Source organism: Rattus norvegicus, chromosome 17 (assembly GCF_021556685.1).
Source record: "Rattus norvegicus strain SHRSP/BbbUtx chromosome 17, alternate assembly SHRSP_T2T, whole genome shotgun sequence".
NCBI classification, from domain to species: domain Eukaryota; kingdom Metazoa; phylum Chordata; class Mammalia; order Rodentia; family Muridae; genus Rattus; species Rattus norvegicus.
This window is the reverse complement of record NC_141550.1, coordinates 28425330-28446704: the sequence shown is the minus strand read 5'-3', so window position 1 is coordinate 28446704 and position 21375 is coordinate 28425330. Positions and strand designations below refer to the sequence as shown.

Sequence of the window (21375 nt, the reverse complement as noted above, 5' to 3'; positions counted from 1 at the left end):
AAATGGATGAAATTTTAAGATTTAACACTGGAAGAAAAGGGGATAAAACCAGAAAATTAGGGCCCATTAACTTGTGATTTTCTACTTCCTTTTCCTTCATGTCTACTCAGTTTAGCATGTGCTGCTCTATTTAGGACCATTGTTAGCCAGAAGCATGACAGGGAAAGGTGTGGGCAGAGGCAGCAGGAAGGAGGAGGAAGGAACTCAGTCGGCCTTTGAGGTAGAGAGGAGGGAAGGAGGGCAGGCACAGCTGTCTGCAGTGGAGAGCTACTTTCTTTCTGGAGCCCATGAAGCCACAACACATGAACTCCTTCATCCCGCACAGACGCCCTCCAGGTCCTCTGGTGGCCCTTTGCTGCATTGTTGGTCTTGAGACTTTCCTAAATGTGACCAGATTCTGCCCTACTTCCTTTTGTGGGCAGCCACTTTACTTTCTGAGGAGATAGAGGAAGGGAGGTCAATAAGTCCTCGAAGGAAGACATTTGGCAAAGAGCACTGCATGTTTAGCTTTTACTCCTCCAGCATGGAGGTGAGGATGAGCTCACCAGTCTTCACAGTCGGTTGCTGTGGTTCGGATCTTGAATGTCCTGTAAAGGCACGTACTAAAGGCTTGCTCCCTAAGGCTCGCTCATTCTTGGGACATGCCAAAGCCTTGAGACAGATAATGGCCTGTAGGTGGGCACTGAGAGCATTTCCTGGAAGGAGACTGTAGAATTCCTATTCTCTGTTTTGCTTCTTAGACATGAAGAAGCAATTTTTTTTTTTTACTATTGCACTTTCAGAGACACGTATGATAGCACACTTAAGTCTCAAGAACTGTGAGCCAAAATGACCCTTTCGTGTATGTTATATGTGATACTTAGTTGTTTGGAAACCTAACACATGCATGTCCGCAGTTCCTAACTGGGGACTTCTTCTGATGTTAGGAAGTGTTCCGTTTAACATTCTTTTCTTTAATCCTGTTTCTGAAACAGCAGTCGTGCCCACAACAGGCCGTGTTCTGTTGGCCATCCCACCAAATAGTGCACAAAGGTAGATCACAGGAGAGAAGGAGTCCGAAGTAGATATGTAGTACATGGCCAAAGCCAAATGTTTCTGTAGAAGAGAGGTGTCAGAAGGACACTGAGCTCCTCACACAGACTTGTGGTCAAGCCTGTTGTTTCATGGGAAGAGAGAACTACAGAGAGTTCGAGGTTCTCTGGAACTGTACATAGGATTCTGTGTGAGCATGAGAATAGTTATGAGTGTGTGGTGTTAACTCTTTGCCCACACAAAAGCCCTCAGGTTTTAAAAGGAGCATGATCATTGCTAAACAATATTTTCATAGTTTCCCAGAACTGCTTCCTGGTAACCACCAAGCATCTCTAAGGCTCTTTCTTTCAACTCACCCTGACCTAACAGTTTCTATCTGACCTATCTCAGTGTCTAAAATGTTATTATTTTATATTAACACAAAATGCAATCACACAGGATGTAGCTTTTAGAGATTAGCTTTCTTCATTCAGTGTAATTCCCTGGAGATTCATGGGGACTGATTTATCAACTATACTTGTACAGTATTATGGATGCCATGATAAATATGTATCACAGTTGTTCTGATCATGTATTTGTTGAAGGACATCTTGTCACTTGCATGAGGCCCCTTGGTTCATACATGGGTTGGCCTTTTTGGGGTTAGTTGACTTTTTCTTATTTTTATGTCAAATTCTTTAACTAAAAAGTATTGGTTAATATATGTGAAATGTTATTAGGCAAAAACTTTTTGGCCTAATTTTGTTTGTTACTGTTGTTTTGGTTAAGTTTCCTGTATTTTTAGAAGTTGTTATAAATAGTTGCACACAGCCGTGTGGGCCAAGCCCTGAAAAACTCCTTGACCATACTGTTCACGATCCTTCCGTTAGACCTTAATCCCTTGTTCTTTGAGGATGTGCCCTCTGGTGATGTAGAGTACAAAGTAAACTGTCTTAGTGTTGATGAGCAGAGCTGACAGCAGAGAAGAGAGACTGAAATGAGGCACATTCATACAGTTATGTGGGGATAGTTTCAAGCTGTTAGGTTTTTTCCTCAGCAATTTCATGTTTTGATAATTAGTATATGAGTCCAGTTGGAGAATTATAGAGGCCCCTGGATTTTGTGTTTGGGCTAACATGAAAAGACACCTTTTCTCTTCCTGTAGATACTTTTCAAACAGATGGTCTAACAAATATGTAACTCTGTAAATTTTCCCAGTTCTGGAGCAAACCCAGGGAGAAAACAGTTTTCACAAGATCTTCCTATTGATTTGTTTTCTGTTGTGAAAGGTCGACAAATATTTCTTCAGCAGTGGAACAGCACAATTAATACCTGTCCAATAACATTCAGTGATACGATTGAGCATTTCCCGTATTGACAAGTGAGATTGATGCCTAGGGTGACAGCTGCAGCACGCAGGGAGGCTGAGATCACTATGGGCTTTGCTGTGCACTTCCTCCTACTGCTCCTGGAAGGCAGGCCTTGCTTCTCACTTTTCCGTTGGGAGTGGGATGCAGTTTGATTTTTTTTTTAAGGTTTGTTTTTAAATGTCATCTTTTAATTATATTTTGGATAATTATGAAGAGATATGCAATTTGGTTATGAGAATAAATCTTAAAAGGCTCAGTGATTCCTTTATCTGCTGCTTAAAACAACTCCCACTAGTAAAGAGTGTTCCGTTAATTGTCAATGCTTGGGAATTATGGAATTAGAACAGCTGACATTCCTTTCATCGTTCATAGACTCAAGTGACAGTGGCACTACTTACTCTAAATTAAGTTCCTTTCCTCAACAACAAAAAAAAAATTCAACAGTGTCACAAGAAATAGAGCACAGTTAACTTTTCTTCTGGAGAGCTATTTTTCTAGTGGAGAGATGAAAACAACCATTCTTTTTGCATAAAGAGAGACGTCATCCAGTTTAATACTTTAGGAATGCTAGCTATGAGTTAAGATGTTTAAAGTGGGCGTTAGTATGTTTTCATATCTTCCACACCTGTGAAAATAGAGGGCATTCTTCTCAATATGTCCATGATGTGAATGTGTTACATACATGTGTATATAACATACCTGCATGTGGGTCTGTGCACACACTCACACGCACACACACACTCACATGATCGATGGGATCCATGAACAGGTGATAAATACTTTAAGTCTGTAGACTGTGTTTCATTCCTGACAGTTCCTTTGACTTATTTGTTAGTCAGCCAAGGGCTGGGTCAGGTGACTTCCTCAAGTGTGAGCTAATGCTTGACGCTTCTGTCTCTGTAAAAGGCCACTGTTCACCTGTTCTCCAAGTCAGGGCTTCTAGATTCCAAGTATCCTGGTAATTCATGCTTAGGGGACTTCTTGGCCCTCCCTTCACTTCTACTCTGGGTCTTGAAAGACTTGTTTACAATATAGTAAATTCACTGAGCCTGCTTCGTTTTCTGCCTGCGGCCTTGTTTTGGTAACTTGTTAAGAAGGAAGTCTAGTGATGAATTTGATGTGAGTGTAGGCATTTCCCAGCTTGGGCAAGTGTGCACCGCTGCTCTGGAATGTTTTCTCAAGCACTTTTTATGGGTGTGACTCCCCTTGTTAAAGATTCCAAATTTAATGGGAAGCGAAAAGCAATGATCTCTTTAGTTAATGTCAAGTGGTGCCCAGTTTCTTTATCACTTAAATATCTATATTCAGTTTAAGCAATTTAAAACAAAGCATAGTAAGTAATAACGTGAAAACTGCCTCTCATTGAGGAGGTGGTTTATTCCTGCAATTTCAACATTTGGGAGGCGGAGACAGGATGGTTGCTGGGAAGTGGAGATGAGCTTGGATTACAGAGTTTCAGGATAGCCTTAAACTATCTCAAACCAAACGGGCTAGGGATCCAGGTTAATTGGTGCAGTGCTTGGCTAGCATACCTGAGGCTCTGGATTTGATTCCGAGAACCACATAAAACCAGGCACGGTGTCCATTCCTATAATCCCAGCACAGGCAAGCTAGAAAGAGGTGATCAGAAATTTTGACGTCATCCTTGGTTATACAGTTTGAGGCTAGCATGGACTACATGAGACCATGTCTCAAAACAAAACAAACAAACAAAAGCCAACCTTCACTTCAAGTCAGGAATCTCAGCATTCAGTGGGGGAGACAGGAATTCAATGTCAACTTGGGCTACTTAGTGAGACCTTAGCCATAAACAAACAAATAAGAACAGCAAATAAATCACAATTTCTATATATAAGATGGGAAATATTAATTTTAGTATTAAACTATGAGGTGGTTAAACAAAACAATTAAACTATGAAGAGGCTGTTCTTTACTACTGTACGATAGCTTACTTGTAGCATCTTACTTTAAAAACATTTAATTCTCTTTTAAAAATCTAGGGTTTTACAATGAAATTGAGGGAAATAGGCTGAAAAACGAAAGCTCTGTATTTGGGGATAGTCTGAGGCTGGCATAAGAGGCAGGACATGAGCTCTTGTTTGGTGACTTGAATATTACTGTATTTAGCCTTCAATTCTTAAAAAAAAAAAAGGCAGAGGGAGGTATGATGTTTAAAGCTCTGAATTTTCCTGCACTATGCTATGCCCTGTTTGGTCAGCTTGGCCCAAGGCCATGCTTCTGTCTCCATTTGTGTGCCTTTTTTTTCTTCTGGTTGGTAATCTTATCTTCAAGACCCTGTAGTCATTTAAGAACATTTCTGATGTACTTTTCCTAATAGACTTGTTCAGCCTATTTTAAAGTAACTCCTCCTTCCTCTGCAGTCCCATAGAACCTCATTTTCAGCACTCACAGAGCTTGTGACTCATTGTCTCTTTGCTTTGAAAGCATGTATCCCTTGAGGATGGACATGAGCTCTCATGCTTTATGCTCCTGGATCTGGCACGTACTAACGGTTGGCTGACTGACCCCTGTGCCACCTCTCCTTAGAGACATTTTCCCTTTGGACTTAGAGAAGCCAGGCTACCATGTTTCTTTCACCCCTTAAAGCTTAGTGTTCTAGCAACCCAGCTCTGGAGGATGTCTTTTAGGAAGTAGGAGTATTAGGCAAGCTTTCTTTCTCTGTGCAGCACCAGATAACTAAAGCATTGATCGTGGCAGGTAGGACAAGAAGATAAAAGGAGCAAGGATCATCCATGGCCCCCGAGAGCTGTTTTACCAAACCAGGAAATGGCCATCTCTGGAACCCTTCTCCTAGAAGTCACATGTCTGTGATGTATTTAATTTTCAGTGGGATTTTCTACTTCTTATGACCAGATAGCTATATAACCTTGGGCAAATTAGTTAAGCTCTTTAAACATTGGTTTTCTCATTTATTAATAAATAGAGTTGGTAACAGTAACTTCACCTAGTGATATGAGATTTAACGAAATTTTATCATACCAAGTAATTATTTAATTGTTTATTCTTTTTTCTTAGTTTATTTGATATTACCAGTGAGAAAGCCTCTACCATATATATGTATATATATATATATATATATATATATATATATATATATATATATATGTCATAATAGGTATAAGCTAAAGGAATAAATGAAGATTAGCATAAATCATTTACATATACTTTATATATTAAGATACTGTAGCTTGTCCTCCCACAGACTTGCTAATGACTAAGTTGATAATCTTTTTCCACTCCTCATATGTGGCTTGACCCTGTTCCTGGCTTTAGTCAATCAGGTCAACAGCAAAAAGGGCAGTGTGTTTGCATACCCAACATTGATGCAAGTAGACCCCTGCAACCATATGTGTGTCCACACAAACCGGCTTATTGGATGACGTGGGAGGAATAGAGATCCCCAGCAATAGGCAGCCTCCTGCAGCATGTGATGAGTCCAGCCTGCACATGTGCTTAAGTAAACCTAGTGAGGACCAGAAGAACCCAGGATCAACTGACCCGAACCACAAGTTGTGGGAATAATTTTGTTTTTTAATGCAGAAAACTAAATGCTAGAAACAACTAGCCTGGGGCTAGGGTAGACAATCTCAGTTTGATGCATAAGGAAGAAAAGCAGAGTCATTTGTAGGTTTTTGCTGGATTCTAGAATCTGAATCTAGTCACAGAGAAGTACTAGGTGATTCTAAGTTCAGGACAATGTATGGAACAGCTGACCTTGGATATTCAAGTCATGTCAGTATCATGTAAAACACAAGGTAAGCTAGGAGTGTTTTTAGATGAACAGAGGCAGTGCATGATGTGTAAGGATAATGTGTAGTCCTCAACTAAATGGGAAAAATGCTATGAGATAATGACAGAGACTCAAAAAATGGAAGGTAGGTTTCAAATTAGCTGAGAGTGTTATACAATATGAAACCTTCATCCCTTATTTTAAAAGTAAACAAATGTCAATGGCTAACACAGCGTGCTATATACAGCGACTCTCAGATGACATAACTGGTTACTATAATATGCAATGAATATTTACACATGTGTTAGTAAGTACCAATATAAATTGATATTGTTATTGTCATTAGGAATCAAATATATCATGTAAATCTAACAAGTAAATAGAATGTATAAAGTAATGGCTGATGTGGCTACTGCCACCCTCTTTGGCTGAGGGGATTTGATTATATGTCTGTCTCTAGAGTGTGCGCTCATTTCTGTAGCTTGTATACTTTGGTGTGTACCTGTAGAGTGAATGTTGCACGTGAGCTCTGTGAAGCTCTAAGGGTGAAACCCAAAATACTGTTTTTGGTTCTCAGACTATAGTGCCAAGGACATGAGCCCCTTTGCAGTTCTTCTATCCATTGTAGGATGGTTTTTTATGATATGAGGGTTCTTTTAACTTCTAGTCAGCATGCCTTTGCTGTCGATCCCATTGGATTTGGGGTACCTTCTTGTAGAAGACATGATGAAGGTCTGGGGTTACATGCCCCCTTCCTTATAGAAGTTTGTTGATAAGCACAGCTGAATGAGATAATATTACCACTTCATTCCACAGGGAGGAAGGCTTTATATTCGTATGGGGCTGTACTTTTGTGTTGTAGGGCATATTGAATAAAGCACAAAGTTGTCTTCCTGGGGTGTTCTGGACACCATGTGATTCAAGTTGCTTCCTGTTAGGAGTACCAAATGGTATATTTATTAGTCTTAGTATTTTTGTGATAAATCTCTGTAGTATTCTTTGCTTCCTTTCCTTTCCTTTTCTCTCCTCTCCTTTTTTTTTCTTTCCAAATTCCCGGAGTGCTTCCTGATCCACTTTCATTGCAATTTACACTCAGCGTTCATATTATTACTCCTCAAAGCTCCATGCCCGGTGTCATTGAGACGTAGGCCCTGGCTCTGCACATCTCCCAACAGTGATGATACTTTATTGAAAGAAGACATCCTGAAACTCAGATGAAAGCTGGTACTTGATATTTGCTGTCCAAAGGGGAAATCTCAAGAAAGAAATCTATTCATTGAAATCACCTTTCTCCCCATCAAGCCCTGTCACTTCAATAGCTTTTGCTATTCCTCTCCCTATTGCTCGTCACCTGAGTTTTTATATGTCTTTCAACAAGCAACAAAACCGTAGCTCACAGTAGAGCAAGTCACACAGATCATCATCATCCATTTGAAGACGGAAAGGATTTAATGTGGAGATCCAAGGCTCTTTTGCAGGGACAAGGCTCTGCATTTACCTGTTCTCTTCTCAGTATACTGGTTTCCGGCAACCAGATTGTTGCTTGCCTGCATTTCTTGCTGGTACATTATAGTCATTGTGCAGTCCCTGTACTCTCAAGTGATCGCAGCTATTGTGGTAATGAAACGAGGAGTTCCAAAGGGTCCTTTACCTGAGGTGAAACTCTAGCCTGTGAGTATCCCAGCAGAATTCTATCTAGGGCCCATTGCCATGTTTATTCCTAAAGCAGGTATTTGAAAAGGAAGTTTGGCCCCTGGGGGTTGGTCCACCTCTTTCCAGTGTATCTCTGTCCAGAGCTGGCTGGCTGCTGGGAAGGCTCCTGTTATGCCTGGATTAAATCCTAAAGGATCAAAAAGATGAAAATGTCTATGTTGCATGTCTCTCAGGGAAACTAAGAATGCCTGCCAAGGGGAATGTCTTTGGCACTCACTTTATGTACTGTTGATTGACATGTACTTTAGAAACTTCTGTTCCTTTAAGTACAGAAAACCAAATCCTGGACCCATTAAAGAAAGGGCCTGGGCCCCAGGGAGCTCCATGAGATAAGGTAATGATATCTGTGCATGGTGAGGAGTGCACAGTACAGGGCATGGTACGAAAACTCTTCATAGCCAGTGGAACCTGGTGCACTGTCTGATCCAGACCACAGGAAACTTAAAAGCAAAGTCTGCCTTTGGATCATGGGAAGGACTTATTGACAGAATGTGTGGGGCCAAGGATGTATACACCTAGAAACATTTTTCTGGCAGTAGATCGATTTTGATGCTCAACTGGAGAAGTCAATCATCTAGTGGCCTGTCCCAGAGGAAAAGTTTAAAAAGTGTGGCTGAAAGTAGGAGACCAGGGACCACATCCTAGGTAGGAAAAGGACAAATCAGAGTTGATGCCACTGCACAGGCCTTTCTAGGCCTGCTTCTGTGTACACAGTGTCTCTCTGGGCAATGGCTGCTTGCTCTTCCTGTGATGGTCAACGTAACTAATGATCCAGGGAGGCAAAAGCTTTTATCCAGCACCACTGCCTAAGCACTCATCCTGTTAACTCATGGGGGAGCGGGGTGAGTTCCATGTGTGTGTTCAGGTTATATCTGCATGTCGACCATTTTTGGAGTTGCCAAAACCCAACATAGAATTCTCCTAGTATATCTGAGTACCTCTTTCTATAAGTCATTTTTTGAGATTTCATGGACTATGGCAAAGTCAGTTTGCAAACAAGCACTTCCAAAATAGAAGGTCACAGACGGAATGCAGCTCTCCGGTGTTTGGAAAGACCTCAGCCAGCCCCTATGCATCAGTGTTTCCACATCAATCTGGTAAAGCCGCCAGTGGATATGTATTTGACTTGCCCATCAGTTTGAGTTCCAGCATCTGTAAAGCCTTGATACCAATCTGGCAGTTCTGGGGCTTCACTGTGAGGCATTAAATCAAACAGTATGGGGGAAATATCCTGGAATTGGTGGCATCCCATGACATATATGCATCTTAATTGGTAAGTTTCAGTGTTTTGTATACCAGTTGTCTTGGGCATATGTCTCCTAAAGTTGAAGAATTTTCAGAAGTCAAACCCTTTTGACATGAAGAAAAAACATATTTAATATAGCACAAAAACTCATTTTAATAGGTAGTAATTTTCCTTTAGCCTGTGCCTTCTAAGAAAATAATTGTTTAGCTTTCTACAACCCAATTGCTGGGGAAGAAGGCAAAGCAGGACAGTAGTAAGAGCTAGACCTTAGGAAGCTTGCACTCATGCCCATACCACAGAGTGGGGAAATGAGGAAGACATCCCCTTCTTCCTCGTGCTCCATTCTCTGGGTGATGATCCTTCTGGGGTGGCATCTGAGGTTATCTGTGAGCCTCAGTTGCTGGGAGTCAGCAGCATGGCTGCCTTTCTATCCAGGCATGATAACTCACATCTTTATTCCAAGTACTTTACACAGACAGGAAGACTGAGAGTTTAGAAACATTACTTGGTTTTATAATTATTTTGACCAAACCTGGCTAACAAGAGACCATGCCTTTCATAAGACAAAAACATTAAGTCACTTCTGTTAAAATGTCACCTCAAAGTGTATATGATCAATAAAATCACTTGCAGATATAAAACAAAGGGAAATTACTGAAAGCTCCATGTTAAATATGAAATTCTCTGTAGCAAGTAAAGAGAAAGTAAAGTTTTGAGACTTCTTTCTTTCACAGCGTCCTGCTATCTCTGCAAATTCATACTGAGCATGAGGTATACGCTAAATGCCCAGGACTCTCCTGGAGCTTTATCAGTGACTAAGAGGCTAAGATGCTGTCCAAGTTGTCTCAGAAGTCTGGTGACAAGTAAGAAGTTGGGACAGTGGGAAGGATTTGGGGAGGTGTGATTTCTGCAGAAGCAGATTGCAGCAGGGGTTAGCATATGTGCTGAAGAAGACTTTTGCCCATGCGCATGAGGTACACTGAGAAAGGGCCATCCAAACAGAGACATGCACAGGTGGAAGGAGACCGTGGGGTACCATGTCACTTCAACAGCATCATGGTTGGCTGTACCTGTTTCCTTCCAAGTTCCTGGAGACCAGAGACCACGGGAGGAGACTTAACAATTCGTGTCTAGTGTTGCTGTTAAATAGTGAATATTACCCATTATTGCTATAGTTTGTATTTCATTGAGCATTTATTTAGATCAGTGTTTGAGTTAAGTTCTTTAAAGTGAACCATGTCATAGAGTTCAGAGCTGTTAGCAAATATTAGATTATTTCTGATTCAATGATATATAATATTTTATGTAGTAAATTTATAAAATTTGCCTTGTTAACCTGTTTGAACTGTACAGGTCACCACTGTTTTCAGTAGTTTCATCTCCTCTGTCACTAGCTCTGTGTTCATTAAGCAAATCCTCCCTGTCACCTCTCCCATACTGTGACTACTATTGTCAGCTTGCTGTCTGCATGAGCGAGTCTTCTCTAGAGACCATACATTTTGTGCCTGGCTTCCTTGTGTAACATTCTCCTGACGAGATCCATGCTTGCTCTGTAGTGTTTCAGAGCAGCACATTTTGGGGGCCAAATCATATTCTATTCTATGTAAATCATGCGGGGTTGGGGATTTAGCTCAGTGGTAGAGCGCTTGCCTAGAAAGCGCAAGGCCCTGGGTTCGGTCCTCAGCTCCGAAAAAAAAGAAAGAAAAAAAAATCATGCATTCTACTCAATTCTTCATTTATTGAAATGCACATTAGCTATTTCCACCATTTGGCTCTGACCAATACTACCCAACACCAGTATGCAACTGGGCGAGTGGGAGAAGGAAACAAGAAATGAAGAGAAGGAAGACAGAATGCACTACTCCAGCATATTATGAACCTACGTTAAATTTGAACCCAGGCATTGTGCACATTAAATGACTGCTGCATGTCTAAGCTGTTACCCTCAAACCCTAACTCAGTAACTTCTTAGGAGCCACTCAATATACTTTTTGTCTTTATTATTGTATTTGTGAAGCAGTATGTGTGAAGCAGTTTCCTAATTACTAATGATGTTGAGTAGCTTACTGTGTTCACCACATGTATATGGGAGGTGTTCAGTAGGGTTGTTTGTGATTGCCTTGAGGGTATTCCTTTTTACCTGAAGGGCCAGCCTTTGTCAACCCGTGGCAAGCCTTTGTTGCCATGCTTTAGGTTATGGTTTCATGTACAAAATAATCTAGATATTGATGAAAGTCAGTTTCTTTCTTTGGTTCTCTATACATTTGGAGGTAGGAGACAATTACTTTCCCCATATAGTTTTTAAGAATTTTTAACTTTTTACTATTAAATTTAGATTTCAAATCTACTTTCTGTTTCAATAAAGTGTAAGGTAGGGTACAGACACGATGGCTCAGCTAGTAAAGGCAGTTGTTGCTAAACTGTAAGTACTTTGCTCTTCCTGATGCTCTTATAAATAAAGGGGGATTTTATTTAATTTTTCAGGTTGTTTATTATTAACATTTGGACATGTAATTGATTTTTGAAATTTTGACTATATATTATACAGCTTTGTTGAAATTACAAGTTCATATTTTTTCATAGACTCATTAAAGTTTTCTATACAAAAAATTGTGTCATCTATAGATAGAGATAATTATAGTTTGTAATTTGGATGTTTTTTATTTCTTGTTCTTCTCCCATTATTCTATTTAGACTGTCAGTACCCTGTGGATAGAAGTGGGGAAGTGAGCATCCCTGTCAGTTCTTCAACATTAAGTATGATGTTAGCTACGAGTTATTCACACATAATCTTCTTCATGTTGAGGAAATTCCATTGTGTCCTAATTATTAAAAATTTACTTAATCATGAAAGAATGTTGTGTTTTATCAGATGCTTTTTGGCATTAATTAGGATAATGGTGTATGTTCCTCCTGTTTCTACCAGCTTGCTATATCACACTGATTGGGTCTTACATTTTGAACTACCCTTGCATGCATTCCTGCACAAATCCCATTTGATCATAGTGTATAATCCTTTTAATATGCTGCTGAGTTTGGCTTGCTAGTAATTTGTTGAGGATTTATGCATCTGTGTTCATATGGGATATTGGTCTGCAATTTTTTTCTAGCATGCCCCTCTGAAATTTTATTTTACTTTAAAACTCTATTATCTTTAGTTTTAATGAATTTTCACTCTCGTATTATAACCGCTGAAAAAAATTGTCTTCTGGGAATTCCTTTACTTTTTATAATAGTCAAGAATGCACACTGCAGAGAGGGAAAGAGCGAGAGAGGAGAGAGAAGAAGAGGAGAAAGAGAACAATGGAGCTTTGGTTATTATAGATTTTGAAACATTTGCTTCTATTTCTGTGTATGCATGTGACTATGTGGCTGCTGCATGCATATGAGTGTAGGTGCCCATAGATGCAGAAGAGGCCATTGGATCTCCTTGCACTGTAGTTAGACGGTGTGAGCTGCTGGGAGTGGCTCCTGAGATCCAAATTCAGATCCTCTAGAAAATCACCAGCCCCACTGAGCCATTTCTTTAGACCTAAATTATATTCCTAATGAAGGTTTATTCTAATCAGGCCATTGACTGTGTATTATAAATGGAGGACTAAAGTACTTTTTTCCTTCTGGGGAAAGAAGAGACCAACCTCCCAGTGTTGAGTGGGGATGTTGGTCTGTGTGCTTTTACTAGTCTCCCTTTCCCTGGAATTTTATTTACTTTAAATGTTATCTTTAGTTTTATAATCTCTGTTTTTATCTTTCAATCTCGGGAAAACCAACTCCTGAAATCACATCTTCTAATGGGCACTGGCTAGTTCTCTCTGTCCTCAGTAGCTGTGGAGATGCGGCCTGAAGGACCAGGCTTCTCATAGGCACATACGTGGGTTAAGTCATCTAAGACTATAAGATCAATTCTTTCTCTATTTTTCACAGCGATAGTATCTTCTCTCCTTTCTTAACTCTCTGGTCCCTGCACTCTTACTCATTCTTCTCCTTCTGGGTAGTGAATGACTTATTATGAAGATGTTCAGCAACAGTGAAAACGTGAACTTTGTATCACAAAATGTTCAGTCAATGCTAATGGCAGCCATTAGAGTGCAGGGTGCCTCTCATCACGGGGGTTCTGTTGGCAAGGATTCCTATTTACATTCTGGTCACTCTGCCTTCCTGGAGTCTATGGTTCTAGAATGAGGGGGAGGTACTTCTGTAAGCTCTGTGTCACCTTGAACACCTGCCATTCATTCATTGTAATTCAGAAAGCTGAAGATTATTCCCACTTCACCTGACAGTGGTTTTCAGTTTTGTTTATTTATGGCTTGCACTCTTCCACAAAGAATTTGAAGCACTGTATATAATACATAGAAGAGGGTAAAATAAGTCGTTGAAATAATCAGTACAGAGTAGAAATCAGGACATTAAAATAAAACTGGGGTAGGAGTTACATAGATTTTAAACCCTGGGAATTTTTTCAGTTGCTGAGTCTCTAAGTTTCCACAGAGCCAAAATAAAAAATGAATTTTTATGACTAATTGTGTGATGCACAACATCCTCAAAGTTAAGAAAAACAGGCCAGTTGTTCTGGAGGAAGCCTTCTCTGTTTATAAGGCTATAAGATCGCCTTAATAGCTTCATGAACCATGATAATGCTGAGTGTATTCCAAATAAAATGGGATCAAATTTCATATAAATGGAACCAAAACAAAGTGTTATAGTGGTGAAATTTGTTAGAGCTTAAGAAGCAAATAGTGCTCTTTTTGAAAACTTCCATGGTGATTGATTGTCATAACATAAGCAAGCTTTTATATTTTTTTGAAAAGTGCATGTGTGTTTGGGGCGGGGTGGGGGGGATTGTCTGCAGATTCCTGGTGAAGCAAGATTTGTCAGATCTTAAAGTTGGAGTAATAAGTGTTGTAAGTTATCTGATATGGGTGCTGGGAGTCAAACTCCAATCCTCATTGAGATTAAGTACAAGCTGTTAACCAGTAGCTACCTCTCCAGCCCCTCTACCAGCCTTTTCACCAGAATAGCGATGGGAATGAACATGCTGGACTAGCTCTGGCATAAAGGTCATCTGGGGCTTACAAGCCACTTCTCAGCACACTGGGGTACTCAGGGAGTAAATGTTCCACAGGGTTATAAGGTTCTCTTTTCCTCTCACAGCTCCCAAAGGCATCTTAAGACCAAATGGTTGCTTATGGCCAGCAAAGTCCATTCTTTTTACTTAGTGAAAATGGAATCTTAGCTAAAATGGGCTAATCATGGCAGTGAAATCTCATCCTTTATGGGGCCTCACCATATGCAGGGAGGACTTTCTTGAGGACTTGCACATGAGTTGGGGGTCTTGAGCCACCCTTAACTACCATAGAACCCTGTGCGTCATTGGTGTCCAATTAGAATGGTGTTTCTTTCATGAGCTCTTTATGTGAGCTCTTCTAGCTGTACAAATGACTCCCCTGCCTTCCTCCACATCGTGCTTTGTATCACTTTTTATTCTGCCCTATATATGTGAAATACAGTCTTAAAGTTCATGTCTGTGTCATACTGTATCTGGACAGGACCCTTTACCTTTGGAATAAACGCTGCTGAACGAATATACATTTCTTCCCACATTCTTGAGATAACTTGAGAAGAATAAAAATGGAATTTTTAAAAAGGTGAAGGGTTTTTAACTGAATTTTTTCTCATATAACATATTTTAGTTGCATGTTCCCTTCCCTCCACTCCTCCCAGTTCTCCTGCCTTCCATCTCATCCAAATCTACCCCCATGTCTCAGAAAACAGGCGGGCCTCTAACAAGGATATAACATAACATAACATAACATAATATAACATAACATAATATAATATAATATAACATAATATAATATAACATAATATAACAATATAATATAACATAATATAACATAATATAATATAATATAACATAATATAATATAATATAACATAATATAACATAACATAATGATATAATATAACATAATATAACATAACATAATATAATATAATATAATATAATATAACATAATATAATATAACATAATATAACATAACATAATATAACATAATATAATATAACATAATATAATATAACATAACATAACATAATATAATATAACATAATATAATATAACATAGTATAACATAATATAATATAATATAACATAACATAATATAACATAATATAATATAATATAATATAACATAATATAATATAACATAATATAATATAACATAATATAATATAACATAATATAATATAATATAACATAACATAATATAACATAATATAATATAATATAACATAATATAATATAATATAACATAATATAACATAATATAACATAACATAATATAACATAATATAATATAACATAATATAATATAACATAACATAATATAATATAACATAACATAATATAATATAATATAATATAACATAACATAATATAACATAATATAATATAATATAATATAACATAATATAATATAACATAATATAATATAATATAACATAACATAATATAACATAACATAATATAACATAATATAATATAACATAATATAATATAATATAATATAACATAATATAATATAACATAATATAATATAACATAATATAATATAACATAATATAACATAACATAATATAATATAATATAACATAACATAATATAACATAACATAATATAACATAATATAATATAATATAACATAACATAATATAATATAACATAATATAATATAATATAACATAATATAACATAATATAATATAACATAACATAATATAACATAATATAATATAATATAACAACATAATATAACATAATATAACATAATATAATATAACATAATATAACATAACATAATATAATATAACATAACATAATATAACATAATGATAAAACAAAGACAGGCACACCAGAATAGGACAAAACAGACAACCAAGCACAGAAGAGCCTCATTAAAGGAAGAGGAAACAGATAAAGGTGTAGAGACCCACTTGCTGGCACACTTAAGAGTCCCTTAAAAACACAAAACCAGAAGCTATAATTCATATACCATGGACCTGTAGGAGAGGGAGAGAGAGAGAGAGAGAGAGAGAGAGAGAGAGAGAGAGAGAGAGAGAGAGCGCATTAACAAAAGGAGAAGAAGAAACAGCCATTTTATAAGGAACCTCCAGGATGGCATTGAGTTCATTTTCTGTTGGCATCTACTGCTGCCATGCAGTCTAACCTTCAGAGGAGTTCATTTCCCCGAGCCTCCCTTGGAGAAAACTAGACTTTCATTTGCCAGTGATTATCAGTTGGTGACAGCCTCTGATTTAGAGTTGCGGGCCCTATCTTAATAGCCGGATACTGTTTTCTTACTGTCTGCAATCTGCTGTGGCGCATGTTGAAGACGCATCTCTGTTTGGCAAGCCACTTTGGGAGAGATCTTATCTTCCTTTCTCTTAAGTGGTCTGCACGCAGGGAACTAATGTTTGAATCAGAGCAAACACAGATTGTAGAAAATCTTAATGCAGGGGTGGGAGCCAAGCCATGGACTTGGAGCTGGGGTTGCGACTCCGTAGGTAAAGTACTTGCTGTGCAAGCATGAGGACCTGAGTGTGGATCCAGACCTAATGAAACTCCAGTCGGCAGTGAATGCCTATAATCCTGATCTGGGAAGACAAAGAGCAGAGGGTCTATGGGGCTTGGTGGCCAGCCAGTCTCACGAATCAGGGAGTTTCAGGTTCATTAAGAAACCCTATCTCAAGAATAAGATATGGAGGTTAGCAATGATTTTTTTTTTTCATTCGTGCAGAGGGCCCAGGTTCAGTCCCCACCACCCATCTGGCAGCTCAAGAGCATCTGTTGCACCAGAGGCAATCGAGAGGCTCTATTGCCATCTTTTGGCTTCTGAGGGAACTGCATACATATGGTTCACCCATGAACATACAGGCAGACGCCGTTGGCCTCTGTGAGCATTGCACATATATAGTGCACATCAAATCCAAATGCAAATGCAAGCAAAACAACCATACACATAAAATAAGAATAAGCATAAACAAATCTTTAAAAAATAAGATAACAAAAGGAACTGAGAAGGTACCTGATGTTGACCTCTGGCATCAACCCAAATGAGAAGATGAACAAACCTCCCTTTGCAAACCTCCCTTTGGACTTTATTGAGGCATCAATGACACTGCCTGGGTGGTATGATTCCACAAAACTTCCATAGGGGATATAAGAATTATAAAAAGAAAGAAAAGGGTAAAATGGACATTGTCTTGGATGAGTCCATAGCACTCTTCATCCCTGCCACTAGGAGGCACCATTCAGCACTGCCAGTCTTCAGAGAGCACCAGGCATCAGTGTGATCTCAATGCTCCTAAACAGACATTTTTGCTTTGTTTCTGATCATAGCTGGTGCTCAGGATCGGATCGGCTGGGCTTTTGGCCTGGGATTAGAGAGACTGGCTATGGTCCTCTACGACATCCCGGACATCCGCCTTTTCTGGAGTGAGGATGAGCGCTTCCTGAAGCAGTTCCGCCTATCAGACATCAATCAAAGCGTCAAGTTTCAGGTAGGATCGCTTATAAGAATTAGGATGTTGTCAATATATAAGGTCATTAAAATCTAAGACGTTCTCCTACTTTAAAACTGTTGAATTTTTAAATAATATTTTAAAATCAGCTAATTTGATAGTCAGCTTGATGGGATTTAAAGTCACCACAGAAACAAATATTTGAGCATTTCTTTAAGGAATTATCTGGATTAAGTAAATCAAGATAAAGCACCCACCCTAAATGTGGACAGTGCCATTCGCAGAGCTGCAGTTGTCTGCCTCAATTAAAAGGAGAAGTAACTGTGCATAACTACCCATACTCTCCCTTGCTAGCCTTGGACAAATTAGGACCAACTGTCTTCTGCTTCTTCTGCTGTCCCTGCCATAGTGGGCTAATCCCTGGATATTTAAACCAAAATAAACCCTCCATTTTAAATTAGATTTAATTCATGTTTTTACTAATTCTTAAATAATTTGATGCATTGTATTTGATCATATTCATCTTCTCTCCCAATTCCTCCCATATCCACTACCCATCCCATACCCATCCAATTTTGTGACCTACTTAAGAAAATAAAACATAAATAAAACGAGACAGTTCCATTAGTGTTGGGTTTGCAGGCGTTCACTGGGGTGTGTGTATTCCATCTACCGGGCACCACACCTTTAAAGAAAGCTAACTCTCCTCCAGCAGCTCTTTACCAATAGCTTCTCTTCTAGGGAATTCAAAATCACTTTCCCTCCTTATACTTGGAATTTCATCTGGCCTGACAGTGCACTGGTCTTGGGACAGTGCAACTGTCCTGTTGTGTCTGGAAAGCATTGTTTTGTTGTAGTTAGCCACCACCTGTGGCTTTTACAATGTTTTCACTAATTTGCAATGATCCTCTGATACTTAGAAGGAAAGAACGAGTTATAGATGTCTCATTTTAGTCTGAGCACCCTACAGTCTATTATTCTCTTCTCCTGGACCAGTTGTAGGTCACTATCTGGGGGTGGGGATTCTCTCATGAGGTTTGCGAAATATACTAATATGTACATATAATGGTAAGTCAATGAGTTGTTTTAATATCATGTCCTGGTATTGGAGAAATAGCAAGTAATGTTCCATAGGCCCTGTGTTCTGTCAAACCATAGGATTTTAGCCCTTATAATGATGCGACATATGGCTTCCACCTTGTAGAGCAGGCCATTTGTTGGTTGCTCCTATGGCATTCATGCCACTATAGCACCAGTGGGCATAGCCAGACAATCAGGTTGTTATTGTAGCTCCCAGGTTTCATATCTGAGAAAGACTACTGGTAGCTTGTTTCCATTTACTAATGTGCATAATACTAACACTATGGAAGCCGGTCATTAGGGATAAATTTCCAGATATGTAGTAGTCTGATTTCTCCATATTCTATTACTCTATATAGATCGGTATATCTTTAGCGATAAGACTTGGAATGTAACCAAGAGCAACAGCAAACACCTGTAATGTATGAAGGTCTGTGGGACATTACTGGCCAACAATTCCAAAAGGGGTAACCCATTCCGGCCATTGGGCTTTCAATTTACTAGCCTATAGTGTCTATACGGGACATTGTTGTTCTCTTAAGAGTATAACTCTATTTAAACACACACACATTCTCTCTCCATGTATATGTATGTTTTGTACATATATACAATGTTTGTCAGCTTGATGCAAATCTAAAGAAATCTGGAAAGAAAGAATAAAACTTGAGAAAACATCTCTATAAGATTAGCCTGTAGGGCATATCAGTAGGGCTTCTTTTTATTTTAAATCAATGGTTGGTGTGTAAGGGTCCTATCACTGTGGGCAGTGCTATCTCAGAGTGAGTAGTCCTGTGCGTACAAGAATGCCGGCTGTGCAAGTCAGGAAGCACCAACCCTCCATGCTTTCTGCTTTGGTTCGTACCTTCAGGTTCTGCGCTGGTTCTGCCTGACTTCCTTCCTGACTGCAGTGTAGCCTCTGAAAGCCGTGCCATGACCCATTAGTTTCTTCACTCAATAACTAACCCCAAGACCACTTGTCCACTTTGAGGTGTTTGTTATAAATACAACCTTGCTTCAGAATTCCAAAGTATGTATCAATTTCTCTTGTTGCCTTGATACATGACTACAAAGTTGGAGGCGTAAAACATGGAGTTGTCTCATTTACGGGGGTGGTCTGGCACTTTGGAGTCAAGGCGGAAGTAGGTATGGTTCCTTAGGGGTTTCTAGGGGGCAGTCTGCTTCTGTATTTTTGCCAGCTCTCCAGACCCCTAATAGGACTACAAACCACATGGCCTTTTTACCTCCTGAAATCTGATCATTTTCTCTGAAATTTTGCCCCCTCCTTATAAGGACTCATGATTTAATACTGCTACTAACAGTTCAGGATACGTTCCCTACCCCAAGACATTTATCTGATTTTTTGTTCGTTTGTTTTGTTTTGCTTGAGAAAGATCTAACTATGTTGACCTTCCTTGCCTTGAAGTGGCAGTATAGACCAGGCTGTCCTTCCAAGTGATGCACCACCATGCCCAGCCTCTCCAGACCTTTCTTAGATCCCTTTGTAAAGATCTTGGTACATCTGTCTCGGCATAGGACCATATTCACAAGTTCTAGCGGTCTAGATGCCTTTCAGGTAGCATATTTTGCCTGTCTCTCTCCTTTTCAAATAACGTTGCTTGCCATCAGCTAGTCTAGTTCTGTTAGTAGCACTTCTTACTATTTTCATACAGTTGCCATGTTTATGTCCCTTAGAAGGAACTGGGAGCCTCTTGTCACAGCTGTCTATGATCCTAGAGAGCACTCCGCTGACCAGAAGAGCAGACTTGTTAAGAAAATCCTGCAGCGGTGATCGTGTGGCTTATGACTTCTCTGGCCATGAACTTCTAGAATCTTGTGTTGGGAGAGATCTGTCTTCTTTATCTTCCCTTGGGCCCTCCTAACATATGCCCCAGGCTCTCTTGGCCTCAGTAGTTGTAGCCTCTGCATCTCCACAGTCTTGTAAATTAGCTCTTGGCTATGAGGGTGTTCTGGCTGCAAGGGCAGTCTCTGATTTAGAGCACCCTGAGGCCTTATCTAGGAGACTCTTGTAACACTTCGAGAACCATTTCTTAGATTTAGTAAGGAGTAAACTTGACTTATGACATTTTAATTTTTGGTATTCAACATGCATACTTTGATCAAAGATTTGCACATGACAGTTCTCTTTGCCCCCCCCCCCCAATAATGCTTTCGATAAGTAGACAGACATTGCGGATGCTTTGTCATGCAAGTGTTCTCTTGCTCTGCACCAGGGCTCCATGTGCTGCCATGCAAGTGCATGTACCATTGTGGGATGTTTTTCTGAACTCCCAGGAAGTTTCAAGTGCGTTATTAGTGCCCTAAATTGAGTGCACAGTTAATCAGCCTGTATATTTCCTTCAAGTTTTTTGAAACAATCTACAACTCTGAGATCAATATTTAGTCGTATGCAGTATTAATACGTCATGCATTTTATTTACATAGCTTGCTTAACTATTATTAATCACATGTCTGTCCATAGTAGTTTACCAATTATTTAGCAATTGTGGCTGTTTCCTTTTCTGCCAGATGAGGGGTCTTTGAAGTTTGGCTTCACTGTCTCTTTACTATGCTATTCCTAAACCTGGGTAATGCTCCCTTTGGCCTTGCCCTGTGACATCACTGAGAAGGTGTTACTGCTTTAACCTCTTCAACAAGCCTGTGAGTTAAAAACTGATATCCCCCCA

General features: G+C 39.1%; 1 protein-coding gene across 50 annotated transcripts in view; it reads left to right on the top strand.

Annotated features, from left to right (window-relative positions):
* The window catches only part of Fars2 (phenylalanyl-tRNA synthetase 2, mitochondrial), a 434171-nt gene that overhangs the window by 216597 nt on the left and 196199 nt on the right, over positions 1-21375 (top strand). For all 50 annotated transcript variants that reach the window (XM_087590573.1, XM_087590567.1, XM_087590559.1 and 47 more), the window contains 1 exon segment: positions 17490-17650. In XM_087590573.1, the coding sequence (XP_087446699.1) occupies positions 17490-17650 (161 nt within the window).